Source organism: Gouania willdenowi, chromosome 10, assembly GCF_900634775.1.
Source record: "Gouania willdenowi chromosome 10, fGouWil2.1, whole genome shotgun sequence".
Taxonomy (NCBI): domain Eukaryota; kingdom Metazoa; phylum Chordata; class Actinopteri; order Blenniiformes; family Gobiesocidae; genus Gouania; species Gouania willdenowi.
The window spans coordinates 20,058,027-20,081,043 of record NC_041053.1 but is presented as its reverse complement, the minus strand read 5'-3'; the positions used below and the strand labels follow the sequence as shown (position 1 = coordinate 20,081,043).

Genomic DNA, 23,017 nt, shown 5'->3' with positions numbered 1-23,017 from the left:
ACACATATTTGTTCTTTCCTGTATAAATGCTCAGACTGGTCATTATTCTAAATGCTGACACGAATGTTGAAAATATGGCCCTTGAATCAGACAATGTGGCCCCTGCTGCAATAAAAGTTGCCCATCTCTAATTCATCCTTTGGATGTTTTCTTACCACTCTGCTGACCAATGAACCTGGTGTGTGTGTGTGTGTGTGTGTGTGTGTGTGTGTGTGTGTGTGTGTGTGTGTGTGTGTGTGTGTGTGTGTGTGTGTGTGTGTGTGTAAACTTAACTCATGCAAAGGACTGGAGCTCCTAATGTAAGATTGGAAAATGTGTCCCAGTAATTTTGACACTTTGCATTGAATGGCTTCTTGAATCAGTGTCATAATAAGTCCATGTGTATGTCTGAGAGTATAATATTGCCCATTGTAGGAGGGGTTACATCTGATGACTCCCAATGTCCTCTGTCCCAGCGCAACCCTCAGATTTGGTACCACGCCTCATCAGCACTTTGAGCTTTTGTCTCTCTCTGCTTGTATTTTGCTGGTTTACTGGAGCACTTTGCAAACGTTGTGCTGTGCAGAGGGCTGAGGAAGCACCTGCTTCCAACAGGGAGGTGGAAAAAACTGTCTCATGGTCATGCAGGTCCATGAACTGCAGTGGTTGGCAGTGAAACACATGCAGGAGGTTGGATGACTCTGAGATTACACGCAGGGTGTTTTGATAATCTTGTGGGGCGTTTGTTGTTCTGTGGTTTCTTCTCCCCTCCAGGATCCTGTGGTGTGACCAAAGATCAGTCTCAGTACTTTGTGGATTCCCTTTGTGGTGAAGGGCTTGGTAGAGTTTATACGATCAGTGCAGTTTCTCGGCTTTTATGTCAGCTGTCATTTGTGTTTGAACCATGATGCTTTTCGCTTCTGCGTCTGTGTCGCGTTTTTACGCAGCACAGAGTGTTTCCCTTGCGCGCCACGGAGCGCACGCACAGAGCGCGCACCGCAGCACCAGAGCCGCGCGCACAGGACTTGGACTGATCTGATCTGATCAGGAAAAAATAGATCTACACTTTATAGACAGGAGGGCACAGACAGTTGTAAAAGTTGGACACAGACTGAGGCAAACTGATGCGCGCACGAAGGGATGCCAGCCAGGCGTGGCTTGTGGCTGAATGTCCAATGTGAGGATGCGTGGGGAGTATGTATATATAATAGAGTGTGTCCATTTGATAAACACAGATATCAAACTGATGATCGCAGCGGAGGACTATCGATAAACTGTGCCTGAGCGTGCATGGACCGCACTGGTGTGAACTATTTCTCCCTCCTTAGACTCACCGAACATCTCCAATGCTTAATCTGACAGCTGTGCACACAATGGCAGAGGTCGGCACTCTTCTAGGGACGCTGGACTTGGATTTACAAAGCTTTCCTGCTCTGGGGAACATCCCCTTACCGGAGTCTCCGGTGGGGCTGAGTGAGCGTCTGGGGCAGATAGAAGGCAGGCTGCAGCGGGGGTCGCCCACTGACTTCACCCACCTTAAAGGGATCCTGAGGCGGAGGCAGCTGTACTGCAGGACCGGCTTTCAGCTGGAGATATTTCCCAATGGCACAGTGCATGGGACAAGACAGGACCACAGCAGATTTGGTGAGTGCATTGCTTTGTTATTCACTTTGTCTGCAGTTAAATGTCAAACATGGTGACATATATACTGTGATTTATAGAGCAACACTTTAGGCAGGGCCAAACCCATGCCTAATACAATATTAAAGTGGAAAAATGGGTTTGACTTCTATCATTTTCCTATAATTATCAGAGTTGAAATGAAACTTTATTCAGTGCACACCCTGCAAAGATACACGTTTATTAACATGGTCAATTTACTGAAAAGCCAGTGATCAAGAAAATACCCACAGACGCTCAATAAAGATCATAGAGTACACACTGGGATTCGAACCCGTCCTATCAGGCACTGCATCACTGCACATAGTTATTTCTATATCTTGCACAAGTGTAGCCTATTCTTAACTTGACTTTAAAGTTGATAAATTGACAACTTTCAAACAATTTCAAAGTTTTTTACACTGTCAAACCTGAATTTTTATTTACATGGCAAAAAAATGTGTTTATCAGACACATTGATCATGTGTCCTGTAGATGTATTTCTCTGTAATGGTTCTTTTGATTAATTTTTAAGTGACTAGTGTCAGTTTCTTTAACACAGACTGACAATAAACATCCAAGTGTGTGTCACAGGAGCACTGATGAGTGTTTGCCTTAAAATGTTGTGATCCCCTAAAAAAAAAGAAATGACATATTTAGACTTTGCTGTAACTGTTCTAAATTAACTATAGCTGGTATGTATTCTCATGTTAGATTGGTAGAATGTCATCTTACTGAGTTTAATGAAGGAGTTCTTTTCCTGCCGTCTCTCTGGTGAGCAAACCTGTAAGCATCAGGGAACAAGCGATATGGAACATCACCTTGTCTTATTTGTGTCACAGTGATCCCTCAAGATCGTGGGCCGCAGGTGTTTCACCACAGCTACAATCAAACAAAGCATGCACATCCCGCAGCCACGGCAACCAAGTGGCGTGCGCGTCCCGTTGGCCTTTTGGTCGACTTGTTCAAGTAGCAAGGTCACTGATATGTTTGCTGCTTCATGCTGAAGAGGTTTTTCACATGATTCACAGATTACACATTTGCCACTTGGCCAAATGGAGTCAGCACTTTGGTCTCAATGCAATAATATCCTGAGTTTGATTCTCAGGGATTATATTCTCCTCACGATCATCATGGTTAATGTGGAGAGGGAGGTCATAACTGCACTTTAATCTGTGATTTGTCTTTGGATTGCACATATAATGACAATAAAAGCACATTGACAATGCTTTACACATCTTTACTTAGAGAGCGGAAACCTCTACCAAGAACCAAATACCGTCATTGCCAGATATTGGTTGTTAACTGGATCAGTGATCCTGATCATGGTACCATTAGACTTCACACTTTAAAGGCTTAGAATAAATATTCATCCCCATTAATAATGATAAAGTAGGTCCAAATGTATGGGTACCGCCAGTTTTTTGAAAAACTGCAATGAAATGCACAATCCAGATCTGATCTCGATGAAACTCAGTGAGGCAACTGAGGAACCAACCCAACATGCCTGAGTCAAATTTCATAAAGTTTGGTCAATGACAATTCGAGATTGGAGCTAATTTAGACATGTATGAAGGTGTCAACGTGAGCTCTTGTTGCACATTGAAGCAGCCACAGCCAGCAGTCAGAGAAACGACTAACCGAGGGTATCTTTTAATCTTTTAATAGAGCTTGCAATTAAAATTTGCTATACATGTATCCTTTAGGGCAGAAATAATAGAATAGTAGAATCAAGGATCAGAAAGTCACAGGTTTAAATCCTGCAACAGTCATAAGTAGACTTTCCTCCTTCATCCCTCCACCTTCTGTACCAGCTTCTCATAAACAGGGTGGTTGCCCATGGAAGCTTGTCCCAGCTATGCAGGGTGCAAGTCAGTACACCTCAGACTGGTCTGCTATCAATCCTAGAGCCATAACCCGGAGAGAAAAAAAATCACACACATACAGAGACTTTCAGCCAGTCTAGAGACTCCAATTACCCAACATGCATGATTTTGGACTGAAGAAACCCGAGTACCCTGAGAAGTACGTAGCTGAAAACTTTAACTGTTTAGAAATACCAATGTCAATGTCGAGTCGAACCTTTGATCGTCATGCTATGAGGCAACTTTCCCACCCTTTGCATGACTAAATGTCTCTCCTCAAAGAAAAAAAGCATTTATTTTCAAGTGTAAACAAACTGTTATTTCTTTGTTCTCCTCTACAATGCCAAAATTAAGATGCTCAACAAAAAATTTGGTCGGAGCTGCACAAGGTTGAGACAAAAATGTCCTGCAAGGGTTCAAATCCCTGGGTTAGATCTGGAACCTTTGGGTGTATGAGTTTGCAGGTTCTCAAGTGTGGTAGGGTTTTCTTCACTCAGTTCTCAAGTGCTAAGCAAGTATTCTATAAGGGCCTCAAGATCAACACATTTGTTCTGACCTGAAATTTTAATCATGCTTTTTTATATATATTGTTAATGAGGGAACCCACATTTACATTTCTCCTAAATCAGACTTAGAAATATAGAATAAGTACAAACATTGGAAAGAATCAACATCTTATTTGCTGATAACGTACATTTTGAATTGCTGAACTTTCTAAATCATGCTAATGCACAAAGAGGTTCTTTTGGTGCAAATCTACAGTCAAGCTTCTTTCAGACAGCCACAGCTGTGGCTACAGATGTAGCTTACCTTTATTAGTGAGAATGGATAAATGTTTCTGTCTGCTATAAAACACTAAATACATGAATCCAAGTGATTTCTCTTTTTAATATTAATATGTTACATTATACAGAGTGGGATGTGGTAGACACTGTACAGATAGTTACGGGTGGATCAGGTGGTAGAGGGGTTGTCTTCTGGTCAAGAAGTTGGGGGTTTGATCCCAGTCTATACCTGTCAAAGTGTCCTTGGGCAAGACACTGAACCCTAAGTTGCTCCCAGTGGTTGACCAGCGCCTTGCATGGCAGCTCAGTTCTTTTGGTGTGTGAATGGGTGAATGAGCTGATATGAGACTACTTCAGTGTAGGGATAAAGCGCTGTATAAATCAAGTCCATTTACCATTTATATATACAGTACCTATTTATTCTGCTCATAAATAATTTTTCATGCATCAACATAAATGCAACAAAAGGTTGAGAGGTTTGTTTGTAACTCTAGCCAATGTAAACAAAACTCCTCAGTCTTCGGGGTGGATGTGGGGTCTTCTAAGGTAATGCACCTGAAAAGCATGATTACTTCTTAATAAACTCAATTATATTTTGTGATCTCCAACTTTCTTTGTAAAGTCACAATTACAGTATATTACATCAGACAATAAGTAAAGGTCAGAACCGTGAGTACATTTCGAGTGATAGGATGAGTGTTGTCCTCTAAAGAGCCTCGATCATATGACCAAGCCTGTTTTTGAGTTGAAAAAGACATTTTTACTTTTTCAAAGTGACTCACAGGGTGGACGGACAGATGTTTGTATTTCCTGTGACTTAAAAGTTTCATTATGCTTTCATAGGCAAGGAGCCACACAATGGACAATTTATGCATGCAATTCTTTTTTGCAGCACAACTTACATGCCAAAGAACAACTGTGCAAATGACTCACGTCCAAGGACACAGCGTTAGATAATAGTGGGACGATGCTGGGATTTGAACCTATGACTTGCCAAGATCAAAATCTCTCCATTGCAAAGATAACACATCTGTGGAGCAGTGTATGACTCGTGGGAGACCGTCAGCCTAAACAAAGGAGGTCAAAAGGCAGACGTGCGCACGCCGTGTATCCACGCAGTCAGTCTCATCGCAGGTGCAGGCCGGCTTGCTCACATTGGAAAAAAAGGGAATAACTCTGAATTAAAGCGTGACCAGTAAGGAATTCAGAGAAGGGTTAGCGTTCAGACATGAGCCAAAACAAGCCCGTTTATAGGGATGGGTGGTCCGTATGTTTGTCTCTGGCTCCACTTAGCTTTAAAATGCAAGGTCTTTTGTCAAAGCTTCAAGCAGGCTTTGATTAGAGGGATATGAAACACACTCTTAACCCCACTAAAAATTAGAGGGATCTTCTCTGTCATCCTCTGGCAGGAGATGAGGTCGCTGAGATGAGGACCAGGTGGCTGTAACCTGGCTCCTGCCAGTCAGTGCAGCCAGCTGGATCCTCTCTGACTAACCTCAGCATCACAACAGCCAATGGCTTTTAATTTCCCCACTTGTTTCTCTGCCTTTGAAGAGGCGGTTCGCCTCACTGCAGCTTCCTGTAAGTCAGCAGTTCTCTAAACAAGTTAGTCGCTTCTCAGCTTCATAAAAGTGATTTCTCTTCTCTGTTTTAGGAGCCAGTGGGGAACTCCAAAGACAGCTTTTATAGGAAACCATAATATATTATTGTAGAGTAAAGTAATACAGGTTATTTTTGGCAGGACTACAATGGTAGCAACAGCTAATGCACTCTACTTGACACGATAGTGTAATTAAAGCTGAAAATGAAGAGAGATGCTTTCAGGGATTTTCATCTCTATCTACACAGAAAACAGCCTCAGACACCTGTCTGGGCTTTTTAAATCTGTGTTTTGGTTCTATGGGTGTGTCTAAGGCCAAGGACTGTCTGATCGACCATAACAGGTGCCACCCTCGTACAATCACCCCCAGTTGCTTCAATGAGTTTATCAAGTTCTGGTGCAATTAGATTTCTCTCCTGATGGGGCAGTATTCATCCAAAGTAGTTTAAACAAAGGAGCGCAAACCTCAACCAAGCACCAAATATCCTCTTTACTCTTAATCATAATAATGGCTTGGATTTACATAGTGCTTTGTGTGTGTTGGTATTCATCTTTCACAGATGACAATGTGTAGCTTTTTTACTTTTATCTGTGGCATTGAAGACACCTTTCTCTGAGTTTTATGAGGTTTTCTATAGCGCTTTACAGAAACCATTATTAATTCACACTAGTCTTATAAGTGGTGGTAAGCTACATTGTAGCCATAGCTGCCCTGGAGCGTACTGGCAGAAGCACGGCTGCAAATTTGTGCCAACAGCCCCTCCGACCACCACAAACATTCATACACAATTCATACCCAGTTCACAGTTATCTGGTATCATGATCATTCACACTTTAAAGGCTTGTAAGGAATTTATATCCCCATTAATAACAATACAGTATGTGCAATCGTATGGGCACCAAACACATTTTCTTTTAGAAAATCGTAAAGAAATGTGCCATTTGGATACGATCCAGCATAATCTTGGTGGTCTAAGTGAGGAACAAACCCAACATAAGTGAGTCAAATTTCATAAAGATGTGAATTTTTTAAATTTCGCCAATGATGAGAGATATGGATTTTTCCATTTTTGAAAGTGATCCAGAATCTGTATATTAATCCGGATCACCTCCAAATTTTATTGGAATCTTCCATGGCGTAAGGTCCATCTTTGGTCAAAATCTGTTTAGTACTTTAGACGTAATCCTGCTAACAGCCAAACAAATAAACAAATAAACGCTGGTGAAAATATAACCTACTTGGCAAAGGTAATAACACACACAGAAAAGATCCAACGATCAAAGTCTATCAATTCTAAAGATTGTAAAAAGTACTATGAGGTTTACTTTTGTGATTGATGTGTCACCAAATCCTGCTTTTCATCAATGACTGACTTCTCTTGGTTCCAGCCTGGTAATTTAAACTCTAAACATGCCACTGGTTTTGTCCTGATCATTTTGCACTGTGTATGTTTGTCCACAGGTATCTTAGAGTTCATCAGTCTGGCCGTTGGACTGGTCAGCATCAGAGGAGTGGACGCCGGACTGTACCTCGGCATGAATGAGAAAGGAGAGCTCTACGGGTCGGTGAGTCAAAAACACCTCCATTTAACCCCGCCTTCGCCATGCAATCCACAGGGCCTCACTCACAACATGTCTGGCTCTGGATACACATGACCTGTTTTAAAGTATGCAGTATCCTCTCACCATTCCCAGGAAAATGAAACTTGTTTCAAACAATGTACGTCAGAAGTGAGCTATCAGACGATTTGTTATCAAGGTTCCCATACGTGGCAGATGGGAAAACCACAGAGAGACCAAACAAGTGCGTGTTTCTTATTCTTCATATTTGTTATGCATTGGAGACGCTTCAAGGAAAATCAACTTTATGAGAGAAAAGGAAAAGCCCTTCATTTAGTTTTGGGACATGCAGAGGTATTTACATATTTCCCTAAAGTGGAGCCAGGCAGGGCTGGAACATGCTGTGGATGTTCAGTGAAATGTATTAGAAAGGATTCTTGCTTTTCTTGGGAACATCTACAACATGCCTCGCTGATTTCTTCCCACAATGGGAACCTGGGAAGAGATACAGACAATGCAGGGGAAGTATGCAAAGGCTACCTGTATCAGGTGTCCCAGGGCATTACCTGGGGGCCTCCTGTTGGGTCTCACCCCCCGCTTCCCCACCCCAAGCTCTGGACCTGAACAGAGGCGACTTTTAAGAGCGACCATTATGTTGAAAGTGCAGGTATTGTTACTGCACGCTATCAGAGTCTGGCATCCTGGAGGTTCGACCCTGGGGGGAAAGGGGGCGGATGATGGCAGGAGGTGGTGATTTGGGGGTGTGGGGGGTAATTGCACACCTGACTGAGTCACCTGACTGACATAGAGGGCTATGTAGACATTTCTGTCTGAATCTGAGAGGCCAGGAGGTAGAAGTGAGGGGAGGATAACAGGGAGATATGTGCTTCCGTCCCACAGCTACCGGACGTTGACGGCCTTTTGATGCAATGAGGTGTGTCTTTGTGAATGTGTGTGTATGTGTGTGTGTGAGTGTGTGTGTGTGTGTGTGTGTGTGTGTGTGAGAGGACAGAGCTGGCCCAGTCATGTGCCCTCTGGGCTGTGTTTACACACAACAGTCTCACCACACAGCAGCAGTCGAGCACAACCTGAAAGCCAATCAACAAAATTGCTTTTGGAGTTCCGCACAACATTGACACAAACACTTGGCTGAGCTGTGAGGTGTGTTTACAATAAAGACCCACGCTTTGAACCGTGTACATTGTTGTTTCTCTGCAGCCACTACATAGAAAGCGTTGGAACAGAGGACGTAGTTCGTGGTGTGGTTGGATGTCTTCGCTCTCAGTTCTAGGAGACACCCTGTTAATTTGGTAGAACTTGGGCCTCACACAGGAAATCAGAGGCTGAGTGATGTTGGCAGGAGAGGGGATTTGACCCTGATGTGTCCCTCATTGTTCTCACTGAGCTTCACTGCTTCTGTCACATCACAGGGAGGGAAATCATTCTCTGTGGCACGATGAGAGGTTCACTGCTCTAAAAGTATTTGTGGAAGATAAAGCAAAAAAAAGCCAAAGGACATCCTCTCAAATGAAACTCAAGACAAACATAAACTGTTTACAATGTATGTCATCATTCATTTTCATTGTTTTTTGGCGGAAAAAAAAAAAACCTTTTGACGTTGTCAGACTCACATGCACTGACATGATGTTTTCTCCCACAGAAGAAGCTGACGGCAGAATGTGTGTTTAGGGAGCAGTTTGAGGAGAACTGGTACAACACCTACGCTTCAACTCTGTACAAGCACACGGACACGGGACGCTTCTACTATGTGGCTTTAAACAAGGACGGCTCGCCCAGAGAGGGCAACAGGACTAAGAAACATCAGAAACTCACCCACTTTTTACCCCGACCTGTGGAAATAGAGAAAATCCCACAGGCATACAGGGATTTATTCCAGTACAGGTGACCAGTGCCTTTGCTGGGAGGACTGGTTACAATCAGACGCACAGCAAGGAATAGGGACGAAGATGAAGTTGGGGATGTTGGACATGTTTTTGGACCTGGTGCAAAACTGTGGACCCTCCCGTCCATGTGCGGACCCTTTGTGTTCACCTCAAGCCGCTGCCAAAGCAACAGCCCCCAACGACACAAACATTGTCCCGAGATATTTCTGCTTTATTTGCCAACTCAGCAAATCATTGGGACTTTACTATGAAACCACTGACCAAGGAAATACTCTTAGCTGGACTATTATGGGGGTGGGGGGGCTAGTTGTGGTAAATGTCTAACCAGGTGTCATGTTTTTCCATCAGTTTTCAAAGTCTGTGGCTGTGTTTAAAATCACATACTAACGTATATACGCTATACACTCAAGGATGGACCGTTTCCACTGAAGTATAATTCCAAGTTTCCCAAGATGCATTTCGAATCACAATGACAAAAATCAGAAGCACACTGAGGCTAAATATCTCCATTAGTTTGAAAGTTCTGAAAGCATTTTAAGTGAGAAAGTGACCAATTTTTTGAGCAATTTTGTTAACTTTAAACCAAGAGCCCCATTTACAAAAGCGTTAAAAACTAATGGAAGACATGAAGAGATGCCTTTGTTTTGAAAAGAGGATGTTTGACTTTTAGCTTGAACCCGGTTCCAGGATGACTTTACGCTCTGCTCGCAATGCATCATGGGGCGGTTGAATATGACTAGTAGGCCCACCTTGTAATACTTTAAAAATGTCCCGATGTAGTACACATCCTGATATTTCTCACATACTCAATCTTTCCATACTATTTAATTGGAACACAATACATACTCATTTTGATGTCAGACTTATATGAGTAGTCCAGTAGTATGTGATTTCGAACACAGCCTGTGTGTTGATTCTGCAGCTTTAGGTGGAGTCAGCAGACCAGATATTGACCGCAGTGTGTTGATGCTCTGCAGTGATTCTCAAACTGTCTGCTTCAGATAAGTGGGAAACATTTCATTCTCACTCCGGCATCAGAAAACACCTAACATCATATTTATATCATAACCTCCTCTAGAGCCTGCATTATAATCCTCACCACTTTTGGGGGAAAACATAGGCAGAGTGCTATTAAAAGAAGACCTTAAACTATTTACCGTGGTGGCGTGAATTAAATTCCGCTCCTCTGGATCAGACACGAGAAACAGGCTTCTAATTTTGTGCGGCGTCAAAAACAAAATAACTTAAAAACACACGAAATGAAAGATAAATACACTAAATGATACCAAGGACTCAAAAACACACAAAATGACACTGAAAACACACAAATTGAGAGGAAAAAAATCTGTAATGACCGTAAAATGACACAAAACAACAATAACCTTTAAAAAAAATCAGACAGTCACATTTTTCCCTGTGATCAAAGTTGCCCGTCTCTACTCTATAGCTTTAGAAGTGAAGGAAGTACAGACCCCAGTTTGAGAACCACTGCATGTCACATACAGCAGATAACGGTTAGATTATGTGGTACATGAGTAAAAGGAGGCGTTTGATTAGCATCAGATGGTGTTAGCCTGCACAGCGGAGGTCGTTGAATGAGTGGAATCATAATGTGTGGGAGACGATCGATGACACTGCACTTACTGCACATAATGAGTCCAAGCTACAGGCTGAACCCCAAACATCACGTCTTTAAACAAAGCATTGGACAGTGTCTGGTGGAGTTTAATGAGCTGCCTGGGGATGAAAAGCACTTCTCTGACTGTGGTTGCAAACAAATAAACAGTAAGACTATTTTTTATTTTTTTTCCCTATTGGATGGTGACTTGTAATGTTCAGATTACGACAGGAACATTATTAAAAATACAAGCAGCTGAGGTGTACATATGGGTGATCCTATTTATGAGATGTACAATATATTTATTTTCTACATATAAAGTATAAATGTAAAGCTATATATTTATTTATTACAAAGACTTTATTTTGTAATGAACTTGAAGGTATCTGGATTGCAGATTCTACTGAAATGACATAAAAAAAAGCAAACAAAAAAAGAAGAACTGCAAAGAACATGACAATAAAATTGTCTTGCTACCAAATTCACGGTGAGAGACTTTTTCTTTGTGTCCGATGTCACGTGAATGTTGCACGTTTTTCCATTTCTTTACATCTGTAACTACCAAGTAAGTGGATAGAAAACATCATCACTCCATTACACATTGTAGAACACTATAGATAAAGTTGTTGTCATTTCATTCAACATAAAGCGAGTTTTGACAGTTCAAAACACTGTCGTGTCTTTGTTAGCATTAGCATTAGCACACAGTCCTTTAAACACACTGAACACTGTGGGCGCGGTTACATTGACTGTTACATTTTCTTAGCTACATAAACACTGATGAAAGAATCAGATAATTTATCTTGATCGTATCTACATGCCTGGATAAGTTCATTGTTTCTAGTATTTTCTTAAAAGCGGCTAATATTCCCACTACCAATAGAAAAAACCAGTGACACTGAAAGAAAACAGCCCAATCAGACTTACAAGATCCTGCAGATTTATTAAAAAGAACCCCAAAGTGCATTTTAATTATAGTAAAAATAAATAAGAATAAAACCTTTGAGTAGTTTTTAAGTAAAAAAAAAAAAAAAATAGCAACCATATTTTTGACCACTGACAGGTGACAAGTCTGCATAGTAAGTGGATTTGTTAGAAGCAGAAAAAAGAGAGAAGGGGTGAAGATGTAAGACAGTTTGAAAGATGTTAAAAAGGAATCCCTTCTGGATTCTAATCTGGGAACAAATTCAAGAAAAACCTTTTGCTTTGTCAACTGTATTCATTAAAAAGGCTGTTTGAACCAAAAAGGCAGCGTGATGGAAAGGTTAAATGAATAAAAACAGTGACAAGAAGGTGGTAATTGGAAAAAAATAAATTCAAAAGAAATATGTACACCAATTTAGCCTTGTCAGTAAAATAAAAGACAGACAACAAATCACTGTCTCCCGTTGTTACAATAGGAATCCACTGGCCCTCTGCAGTGCTTAAATAAACTCCCTTGTTCCCTTCTATTTTGATCATTTTCAGGTTACTTTTACTTTACGTTTTAAGGCTGACATTACGCTGTCATTAGCATGATTAAAGGGTCATGAAGGCTGTCATCTAGTGGCGTTTGATAAACTATGAGATGAGATGAGATAGCCTTTATTTCTCACACAAAGGGGAAATTTGCATTTCAGATACATCCATTTCAAGAAACATGAAAAGACAATCACATATAACATGGGAGGACAGGAGTGGAGAGAAGTGTGGGTCACCACAAAGGCAGCGCCCCTTATCTTAGATGAGAAGTGGAAAACATGAGGTAAAAAGAGGGGTAAAAGGCAGGTCCCACCCTGTGCTCCTTTAGGGGCACAGGGTGGGATTAGGAGAAAAAAAACTCCTTTGAGGACATAGCACATGACACCCTTGGAGCTATGTTGGCATTCTTTGGGTTAAGTGGAGGGATCTAGTGGGGTGAGGGTAACGAACAACACTTAATGACAGCCTTCATGAAACCTGATTCATGCTAATCAGAATCAGAATCAGAAATGTTTTTAATGGCCATGTACAGTTTTAAGGACAGTACAAGGAATTTGTCTTGGTCGTTGGTGCACAAAACAAACAACAAAAAATTAAAAAAACAAAGAACAACCCAGCAACAATAATAATAATAATGGTAAATATAAAGGATGAGGGATGACAGGTGTTATGTCATAATAATGACCGCGTAATGTCAGCCTTTATGTATACAACTTCAAGTAAAGTGTTGCCAATTTTCAAAACCAATAATCTTTTTTTCCATGCAATGAAATGTAAATAACCCATTGAAAACAGGTCTGAGACCCCATTTGGGTTCTGACCCACTCTTTGAGAACCTCTCCTATAGCCTGTAACAGGGAGGATGAAAAGCTGATGCAGATTCTTTCCCAGAGGAGTGCATTCATACAATCTCATGCCAATTTGCTCCCATAAAGCCTTCACCAAGCAGGGGTTACGTTGTCCAGTAATGTGCACAAGCTCCCTCTGTCTCCACTGGGTCTTAGCCAAGCTACATCCACCGTACAAAATCAGATTCCTTATGCAACAGGATCCCGACTCCTAATTGGCTTTTCACATCAGCATGGATTAGGAGCAGTGATTGGCTGCTCATTGCAGGAGCCTCTCCTGAATGGACAGAAACAGCTGCTCACACCAGCAGTGCACTGGGGATGTGCTGCAGACCTGTTGGTGTGGATGTAGACAGAAGAGGGGTTGGGATCAACATTTCAACATCTGCAATAGTTGTCATGTTTCTCCACTGGCAGATATCTCTAAGCTGTGAGAGTGAGCTCCCCTGAGGGGGGGGGGCAATGGAAAAGTCAAAGGCGTGCAGGGGAAAACCCTGGCAGAGTGAGAAATGAAAACAATACCAGCAGAGGGACAAATACTGTAGATGAAAGATTCAAGAGAGAAGGCAAGGACAAAGGCACTTAGTGGAGTGGGTGTGAAACACTGGGACGCTGTCAGTAGATTTCCGCTCAGTTTTCCAGTGATAGAGGAAAAGTCCAGTCCAGCCCTTCCTCACTGCACTGTGTGTGTGGTAACACTTAGCCTGACCCTGTCTGTACACAAGCAGAATCAGAACCAAAAATGGACAAAATCGTTTTCAGTGTGATCATTTTTGTGCATCAACAATATAAGGCCCATGAGTCAAACTTATGGGCCGGGGGCCAAATCAGGCCCTTTAGACCAGTGTTTTCCAACCTTTTTTTTCTCATGTACCCCCAGAGGCCTCTCTTCAGATGAAGAGAACCTCTTCGTCACTCCAACTTAGAAACCTTTCTTGTTTTATTTACATGTTAATAGCATGAAAATGTCAATCTGTACGTTTAACGCACACTAAATATCAATTTTGTGCATTACCATTATTATATAGCAGAGACTATATTTACCTCAATTTTTAATAATGTGCATCACATGTAACAATTTAGTAGGTTATTAAGGCCACAATATTGTTTATTACATTAATGCAGTTTATTGTCAACAGGTGGAAAAGCTGTTGGATGAGCATGTACAGTGTCTGAAATAGGCTTAAAAATGACTCAGCATGTTGGAAATAGATTCATCAATGTTTCCAAGTACCCCCTACAATGTGTTCAAGTACCCCTAGGGGTACACGTACCACTGGTTGAGAACCACTGCTTTAGACCATCCAATTCGGCCCACACGAGAAAGTAAAAATGCCAGAGAAAACATACTTCAAATTTCCTCAAATTATTTCATAATATTTCCTTTAATTAAGTAGAATTTGGTCACAAAATCTAGGAAATTTAAAGTAAATATCCTGTTTGAACAGATATCGGTCACTTATTGCTTGGCTATTGTCAGTTTGTTACATATTTTGTATTCTATGTATATGTGTAAACTAGGGCACAATAATTTGCGGCCCACTTAAAATTGAACTGCATTTATTAATACATATATATATATTTATTAATTAAGAGTGTTGAACAACTCTCAAGAGCAATCACACACTCCACACGCTTGTTCAAATGAACCAAGCCAACACACCTGTTGGGGATGTAACTGGAGCACCAGGAGGAAAAACCCAGTCTCATAAACTCTACAGGCTGACCAGAGCGTGACCACTTTACAGTCTCTCCCCATTTAATGTGATAATTCAGTGGAAGATCAAATATACACAGAAAGAAAGAAAAAAATGCAGAGTGGCTGTTTTAAAAGCATATTTAAAAATGTGCATCAAAGTAAGAAAATAAAAAATTAAAACCTAGAAAAATCCTATCCAACTGAATCCCAACTTTAAACACTGATGTTCAATATTCACCCATCTTAAGCTTCTTACCAAAATAAGACAGATTTTCATTTCCCATTCCAAGGGAAATCAAAAAGCGAAAAAGTTGTTTCTAGAAATTGTGCTAAAGAAAGAGACGACACAGAGAACATATTGAATGTAAATAGAGTGGATATATTAAACCAACAGCCTGCACTGGATTGAAGGATGTCAGTGTATCAGGGTTCAGGAGCGGTGTCAATTTGAAATCAATGCGTGTCCAATCTTACAAGGTGATACAAACTGGTGAACTGGGGTATAAATGGTGAGGTTACATTTGTAGAACCAAAATTTCCAGTTTGCATTTAATACTTGTATATTTTAATGCATGGGTTCTCCACTGGTGACCCACTTTTCTTTTCAGAATTCAACCAACCAATCCAGCTTTTCAAAAATAGCTGTTGAAAACACATCTATCCATATATTTTCCTGTGCAACATGCATTTCACAGTATGCCTGTCAAAATAAGACAAGTCCAAAATGAGAGACATTAAGTATTTATTTTTGACCAGCTGTCCACAACCCACCAGTTGAGAATCGCCGTTTTAATGTACAAATAACACTGCAAACGCTCTTTGTTTTGGTCACTTTATTAAATGTTCTATTCAATACAAGATAATAAATTCATGGCAAATTGTGATGGTGTTTTTGTTAATAACATTCTTTAATGAAGGGCAAAAAAAAAAAAAAAAAAAATCCATTAAACTTTTGAAATGAACAATGTGCAAACGCAGGAATCAACCTGAGACATTGAGCGTCTCTGAGAGGAGGAATAACTTTTCTCGTGTTTAACAGTTTCACCAATTAGAAGCAAAAATGTGCCAACAAAAACTAACAAGTAGTTTTTAGAGTGTAGAATTTAGGAAGGGATGGTTCATAAACGGCAGGAGGAAATATGTCTGATATTCTATGTGACGCATTTAAAATAATAAACACAGTGGAGGGCATGTTTTTTATTTTTTGGCCTGTGACACCCGCCTTAGCCAAGTGTGCTTTGTGACACCCACTCAGAACCTGGATCAAAACAAGTGGAACATAAATGGTGAACAAGGTGCTCGGAGCTATGCTAGACAACACGTGACAATGGAAGCAATGATACAAAAATGATCAGAAGAACCGGCAGGCAGTTTGAACAGCACAAGCATTCCTTCACCATGAACTAATGTAAACACTGAAAAGTAGCATAGAAAAATTTTAAATGTAATCTCAAATCTTTACACGGGATCCTTTTGTAGCAAATCAATATAAGGCCATATCTGTTTTTGTCACTTGTTGGACATTTTGTTGTTTTTTTTTTTTGTTACAACTTGTTTTTATTTTTCAAAAAGAGCAGGACACCTCGGCACCAACTGCTTCACTGGATATTTGGTGCAGGAATCTATTTGGGTTTTATTCAGCAGACTCCTGTCATCAATGGTTCTGGTCCCCTTCAGCTGTGGCTGGGCATTTAAAACAGTATAAAAACTAATCAAGCTTAAATAAAGAGGAGCTCCGCCTCTTTAAGGGGAAAAAGTCCAATGCTTTCCAGCACTGAGAAGAACTTCTTTAAATACATGAAAAATGAAGATAGAATACTTGAATAACATTAAGGCGATATATACATTTTCTTCTGCTGCCAACAGAGGTCTCAAACAGTATTATTTTATACATGAACTCCCACTTTTTGTCAGAGAATTACAGGATCAGCAGCAGAGTCGACCCCCAGTAGACAGCAGTTAGTCAGAGAACAGCTTTACCCTCTGCTTGGTACACCGCCTTGTTTCCAGACCAGAGGCCCCGCAGTGCACTTCTTTAACAGAAAGCAGAACCACAGGGAGCTAGACAGCTGAGGGGCACTGAGTCGGTCGGACCTATAGACCCTTAGAGGGGCCGGGGTTCTTGCCCATGTTCTGGTGAGGGCCGAGGCCATGGAGCTGCTGGTAGAGCCCCAGTAATTCCATCTGGCTGAGATTGCCTCCCATCATGCCTTTCTGAAAGGCCAGCTGGTTCAGGTACTTGGCCTGGTTGGCCATGGCCATCTGCTGCTCCTGGACCTTCCTGTCAGTCACCAGCTTCTGCACGAACATCATCAGCTGTGCAAATACAAACAGTGAGGATTAATTATAGAAACAACACACTCAAAACTTCAAACAAGATAAAATCAAAACCCAGATAAAGTCAGAGAACACTTCACAACACACAGCAGCGTCTGCAAAACTAAAACACAATTAACCAGATCTCTGTGGTTGGTGATATTATTTCTAAATCTTTACTTAATCAAACCCTTGCTGATGTGCACCAGTGCCTTAGAAATACACTAGAACTAAAGAATTACTAATTACCATAGCATTAAGGGAGCACAAACCTCTGCCAAGTGCTAAATATCCTCTTTGCCAGATATTGGCATTAATCTGAATCAGTGATTCTGGTCATGGTACCATGATCGTTCACACTTTGATGTAAGAATTTTCTACCTCCATTAATAACCATACAGTAGGTCTAAATAGCACAAAGTAGTACTATTAATAGTAGTACAAAGGCACCGGACTAAATTTAGCCAATGATTGTGTTAATCAGATGTAAAAATGATGGAATACACTTTCAGAAAAATCAGAAACTGTGTCAATCACCCAATCTTCAAAGCAGTTTTCAAAAATTGGTTGAAAACAAACCAGTCATGCAACCATAGATACTATTATACTTTTTTCTGGGGCTCTTTCAACGTCTGACTGTGGTTTTTTTGTAAATAGTGTATGTGGTTTCATGTTTTCTGTCGTTAATCAGTTTAATGTTTGTCTCATTGTGCCATGCTGCTTAACTGTATGTTAAATATTATTGTTTAACTGTATGTTAAAATATTATTGTTTAACTGTATGTTATATCACGTTTACCTGCCTTAGGACAACGAATAAAATGTAGCTATTGTGCTAACCAGCATATTTATGTTGACGCTGTTTGATGACAATGATTATAATGTAATGTCCTAATTCAAATATATAAATAAATGAATTAAATAATATAAGGTCACTCCATTTTATCAAAAAATCATGATGAAATGCACAATCGGGGTTTGATCAGGATGAAACTCGTGGGATATTTGAGGAACCAACCCAACATAACTGAGTCAAATTTGATAAAGATTGATCAATTACCTACAAAGAGTAGAATTTTTGTAAGTTTGCCAATGATGAGAGAGAAGAATTTTTCAAACTGGTCAGAATCAGTAACTTAATGGAATCTTTCATGGCATAATGTTTATCCTTGATTAAAATTTTGTCAAAATCCATTAGGTGCTTTTGACGAGATCCTGCAGCAGACAAACAAATTACAATTATTCAGATTACTGATAACCTGGTTCATTAAAAGGTGTTGTGATGACTGCTTAAGAATGCCAGTTTTGTTTTTTTGTTTTTTATAAAATGACTGCAGCTTTCCCCAGCGTTCCAGAGCAGCTCTTACCGACTGCTGTCTGGTCAGGACGTCCCTGTAAACGGCCTCTCTGCGTTTCACCTCCAGCTCCACACTGGCCTGTCGCCCCAGAGCCATGCCTCGGACTTGACCCTCAGTCAGGGATGGGTTCTCCTTCCACTGTGGGTGAAAGATAAATTAATATACATATCCTAAAACTAAAAACTTGTCAATAATAGAGTTGGGGGGTTGACACTCACCACAGTGGCAATGGTATCTTCTAGTGACTCTCTGGCCAACGTTTTCAGAGCATTTGTTGCATCAATGACTTTCTGACGTCCTTGGTTGATGAGGTCCTGAAAACAGAAGAACAAAAAAACGTGAGCGAGGCATTTTATTATCACCACGGGAATTTATTTATGGGTAATCAAAGGCAAATATTTACGGTAATTTTCCAGGACTTGCACAAATTATCCTTAACAGGCATTAAAGGCTATTTTAAATGAACAAAAGTAAAAGCTATCACCGTTTGAAGCAAACCCACAGAGAATTATCTCCACCTGTGTAGCTCCACACAAATTCTTCCAGCTCATTATTCCGATTTTTACAGCCTGCATACTTGGTGTTGTTTAGTCTCACCACTTCCAGCAACTACCAACAACATCAACACCTGGGACTGATTACCTCTGTGCAGCAGGTCAACAGACAGTGCTCGAATGCTGCGTTGATTACTGAATTTCACCTCAAATAACTTTAATGAGTTCAAACGACACTACATCACATGTCCAATGTGATGAGAGGAATTTAAGCAATTGATATTTTCATTGATAAGACACTGCTGCAGGCACGTTATGGGGGTGGGGGGTAGTGGTGGTGACATGTGTAGCTCATTACTTACCTCCAGCTGCTGGTTGGACATAGAGGCCAAAGCGGCCACATTGTAGGAGAAGTAGGCATTGGGATTGTTCATTTGTTGGTAGGATGCCTGGTAGTTGGTCCTCATGGACAGGCCCTTACGCATGAAAGACAAAGAAAGAGAGGAGACGAACCCCAATTAGACAGGTGTTAAGACCCAGCAAGGCCAGGATGGGGGAGGACATAAACATTCACAGTGGTTGGTCAGCACAGACTTCTCATGTCAGCCTCATTTAATCATGGGACTAGTCTCCTTTTGTCAAAGAAGAAAATAGAGTTTGATGTTTTTCTAATGCCAGCATTTATGTATTCTGTTTGTATGTGTGCGTCTGTGTGTGTATTGGATAGAAAAGAGTGACCTGAAGTAAACAGTCTTCTCTCAGTTGAAGTCAGCAGGATGCTGATGTTCGTATGTAATTACGTCTCCGCTGCAGATGGTTGTGCCTGTGCCCTGTAATCTGGCCATCCGGTATGTAGCTGTGTGTGTGTGTTTTTGTGAGTGAAGGGACTTTAACTTGGTCAGAGACAGGTGTGCTAAGTGAAACACTACAAAACCTCAAAACAAACTCACAACCTCAGAGGACAGCGTCTGAAGCCACTTCCAGCTTCATCTGAATCCCTGAGCTGTGGTGAAGGCAAACAGACTGTAGACCCTGTTTTATTTCCAACTATCGGTGACTGCAATCCCAATCGATGACAGGAGGCTTGCTAAGCTTTTTCCCAAACCCAATTCCTCCCCAGGAAAGACTTGTATGTTCCGTTTCATTTTGAGCACCTGATGGTAGTCTCAGTTTTTCCTCATTTCCCAGAGTCTCAATTCAGACTTTCACACACAGCATTTCCTGACTGACCACCGCCAGCCAATCCTAACTTGTGAAGACATTAGCAGAAGTTAAGTTAGCTTCCAGCAGTTTCTCCCACAAAGCTCAGTGCATGGGTAAAGCTTTTTGCTAGCAGAGTGAACACAGCTGAGGTCCACAGCACTGTTCTCCCTCCAACAGAAGAGCTCACAGGGAAAAGCTACTTATGACAGAAAGATCAGAGGAGGGGGTGTGTGTTGAAAAAAAAAAATCATTAGGGTGAATTAGAATCTGGGATTACACAGAAGAGACAGAGACCTGCTGTCTTATAACATCACACCCCCACCAACACACACATACCTCTATACTCTACACTTCAAATAAACTCTTTAATTGCCCGACCATGAAGGAGATGGAAGAGAAGACAACTCTGTGTGTGTGCACGGGCGCAGGGGTCCATAACCCTTGGTGGAACCACATGCTTAGTCTAGTAACCCTGGTGCTACTCAAACATCCACACTGATTTGTTTAACAGACTGTCATTGATGGCCAGGGAGGCCCTGCAGGTGATGAAAGGATTACGGAGTCGACAACTTACATGTCCTTCAAAACAAAAGCGAGGGTTTTGACAAACTGGTCAATGCTTTGAAAGAGCCCAGTGTTCAACAACATCACTTCTGATTTGATGTATAGTGGAAGTGATGATCTTTCAAGTGAGTGAGAGCCCACCTTTTTCTCTGCTTCATACTCGGCCCACGCTGCCTTGCGATCCTCTTCGCTCAGGGCTTCCTCCTCTTTGTGATCCAGAAGGGAGTCGTGCTCGTGGTAGCACACAATCTGATCCTTATTTATCTGAAGGAGCTCAGCCAGAATGGGATCCTGTGAGAGGACAGAAAACACGGTAATATGGATTTTGAACCAGTGGTGATCGTTTTCTATCATATAGGCTAACATTTTTATCTTTTAAATTTGAGGATTTGAGGCAGAGAGCTGCAGGTGTAGATTTCTGGATGAAAACATCAGTTGAAACTCATCAGAATACATGTGAATCTATGTTAATGTGAACCAGAGTAGCAGACGCCTACCTGCACGTTCTGATTGGCTCAGCTTTTGAATAACCCCCTCACCAGTCAATAGAATGCAGCTAATGTGACGGAGTGGCCTATTTATGGCTTTTTCCAGGTATATCGTAAATTCCTTGGAAAGTGGCCAATACAGCGGTGCAGTCTATACCACAGAAAACATGTAGGGGTGGAGGAGCAGTGGGGTTGATGATGAAAGGCCAGGCAGCAAGAAGCTGATGTTAATTGCTTTGTCAGAAGTCCAACCTTTAAGTCCTTTTTCACAACCGTGTTCGATGCAATACACTACAAACTATTCACACGCATTTTCTGATAATCAGTGTTGCTTACAACACTTCAGGTCTTAGTGTACATTTAACTCTACAAAGAGTTTGTGGAGGAGTGAGAACAATTAAGACTTTAAATGTCTTCATTCAATACCTCAGCTGCAGAAGGATATTCTGCCCTCATAACAAAAACATATCAGTAAGGTTTAAACCATGACAACACACAACTATGTTCATTATCAAATAAAGCAGACCATCAGTTTTACCAACAAACTGTGTAATTGCATCTTTTTTTTCCTGTGGGATTAGTGGTTCCCATGGCGATGTTGTTGAGAATAACAACACCTGTGCAAAATCAAGAGCGCTGGGTCAGTCCCACTTGCACAAACATGGTATGAATTACTCTTGTTGCAGCACATTTGTGTGTCAACTTAGCTTTACATTACTCTGAAACGATGCGATCTGGAAACCACGTCATGCAGGAGTTACGTCACTGGCGATACACGAAGGGGCCTCTATTCTCCCGCCCTTTTCAGTCCAACATGACAATGCAAGCAAACAAAATAGTGATTTTTGTCAATAAAACTGGGAGCGTAAAGAACACCCAGTGTCGGTGTGTAGTATTAGGTCCTAGCCTTACCGCTCTAGTGCCAGACAGGAACAAAATATGACCCGTAAAAAGGAGTCCTCGTTAGATAACATTTTGGATAAATAAATAAAAAATTGTTTTATTAAAAGTATCTGGTGTCCACATGGAACTTGTGTGAATAAGATTGTAAATGACATAAAAAGGTACATTAATGACATTAAGCTGGTGTTAGCTGCAGTTCAAATGACAGCATGAATGATCCCAGTAGAAAATTCTGGATTTCCCAAGCAATCCTTTTAAGTGATACCTCTGGGGTGGTCCAGTCCATCTCCCATCCTGGGGGCACTGTGTGTGTGTGTGTGTTCTGAAGCAGCACTAATGACTGCAGGTAACCTGACCTATGCCATTGTCTTCCTCTTAAAGCTGCATGGGGAAGCCTATCACTTTACTGCAGAGGCAGAAGGCACCAGGTGGGCAGAAGCTATAACAGTAGCAGCAAAACTAATTCAATACTTTAATTATCACTGAATTAGAGACAAAACACAGTTGTGTTGTCTTTATAGGTTGATTATTTATTTTGCATAAAATTCTAGTGTAATAAAAATTTCAAAAAACAAATTCCCACTCTTAGCATATGATGACCTTGCAGATGCTTTTTCTCCTGATCTAAAGTTTCCATTATTAAAATTTGGCTTCATCCTCAAAATCACAAAGACAGAAAATCAGAATTCCTAAATTTAGGACTTGGAAATAAAT

General features: G+C 41.0%; 2 protein-coding genes across 3 annotated transcripts in view; one reads left to right on the top strand and one right to left on the bottom strand.

Annotated features, from left to right (window-relative positions):
- Nucleotides 1-547: 547 nt before the first annotated feature.
- Nucleotides 548-11,348, top strand: fgf16 (fibroblast growth factor 16). Of its 2 annotated transcripts, none has more exons than XM_028459589.1 (3): nt 548-1,623; nt 7,351-7,454; nt 9,112-11,348. In XM_028459589.1, the coding sequence occupies exons 1-3, from the start codon at nt 1,326-1,328 to the stop codon at nt 9,352-9,354; spliced, it is 645 nt and encodes a 214-aa protein (XP_028315390.1). In that variant the 5' UTR covers nt 548-1,325; the 3' UTR covers nt 9,355-11,348. The 2 variants fall into 2 exon arrangements, with proteins under 2 accessions (XP_028315390.1, XP_028315389.1); XM_028459588.1 differs by having other exon boundaries at nt 9,109-11,348.
- A 4,446-nt stretch (nt 11,349-15,794) lies between these two features.
- Nucleotides 15,795-23,017, bottom strand: part of atrx (ATRX chromatin remodeler) — a 43,378-nt gene continuing 36,155 nt past the window's right edge. Inside the window, exons 30-34 of the mRNA XM_028459003.1 lie at nt 21,054-21,203; nt 19,508-19,621; nt 18,870-18,965; nt 18,661-18,789; nt 15,795-17,294 (exon numbers count right to left, since the gene is read on the bottom strand). Coding sequence (XP_028314804.1) covers nt 17,073-17,294; nt 18,661-18,789; nt 18,870-18,965; nt 19,508-19,621; nt 21,054-21,203 — 711 coding nt within the window. The 3' untranslated portion in view covers nt 15,795-17,072. The remainder of the gene's footprint in view (nt 17,295-18,660; nt 18,790-18,869; nt 18,966-19,507; nt 19,622-21,053; nt 21,204-23,017) is intronic.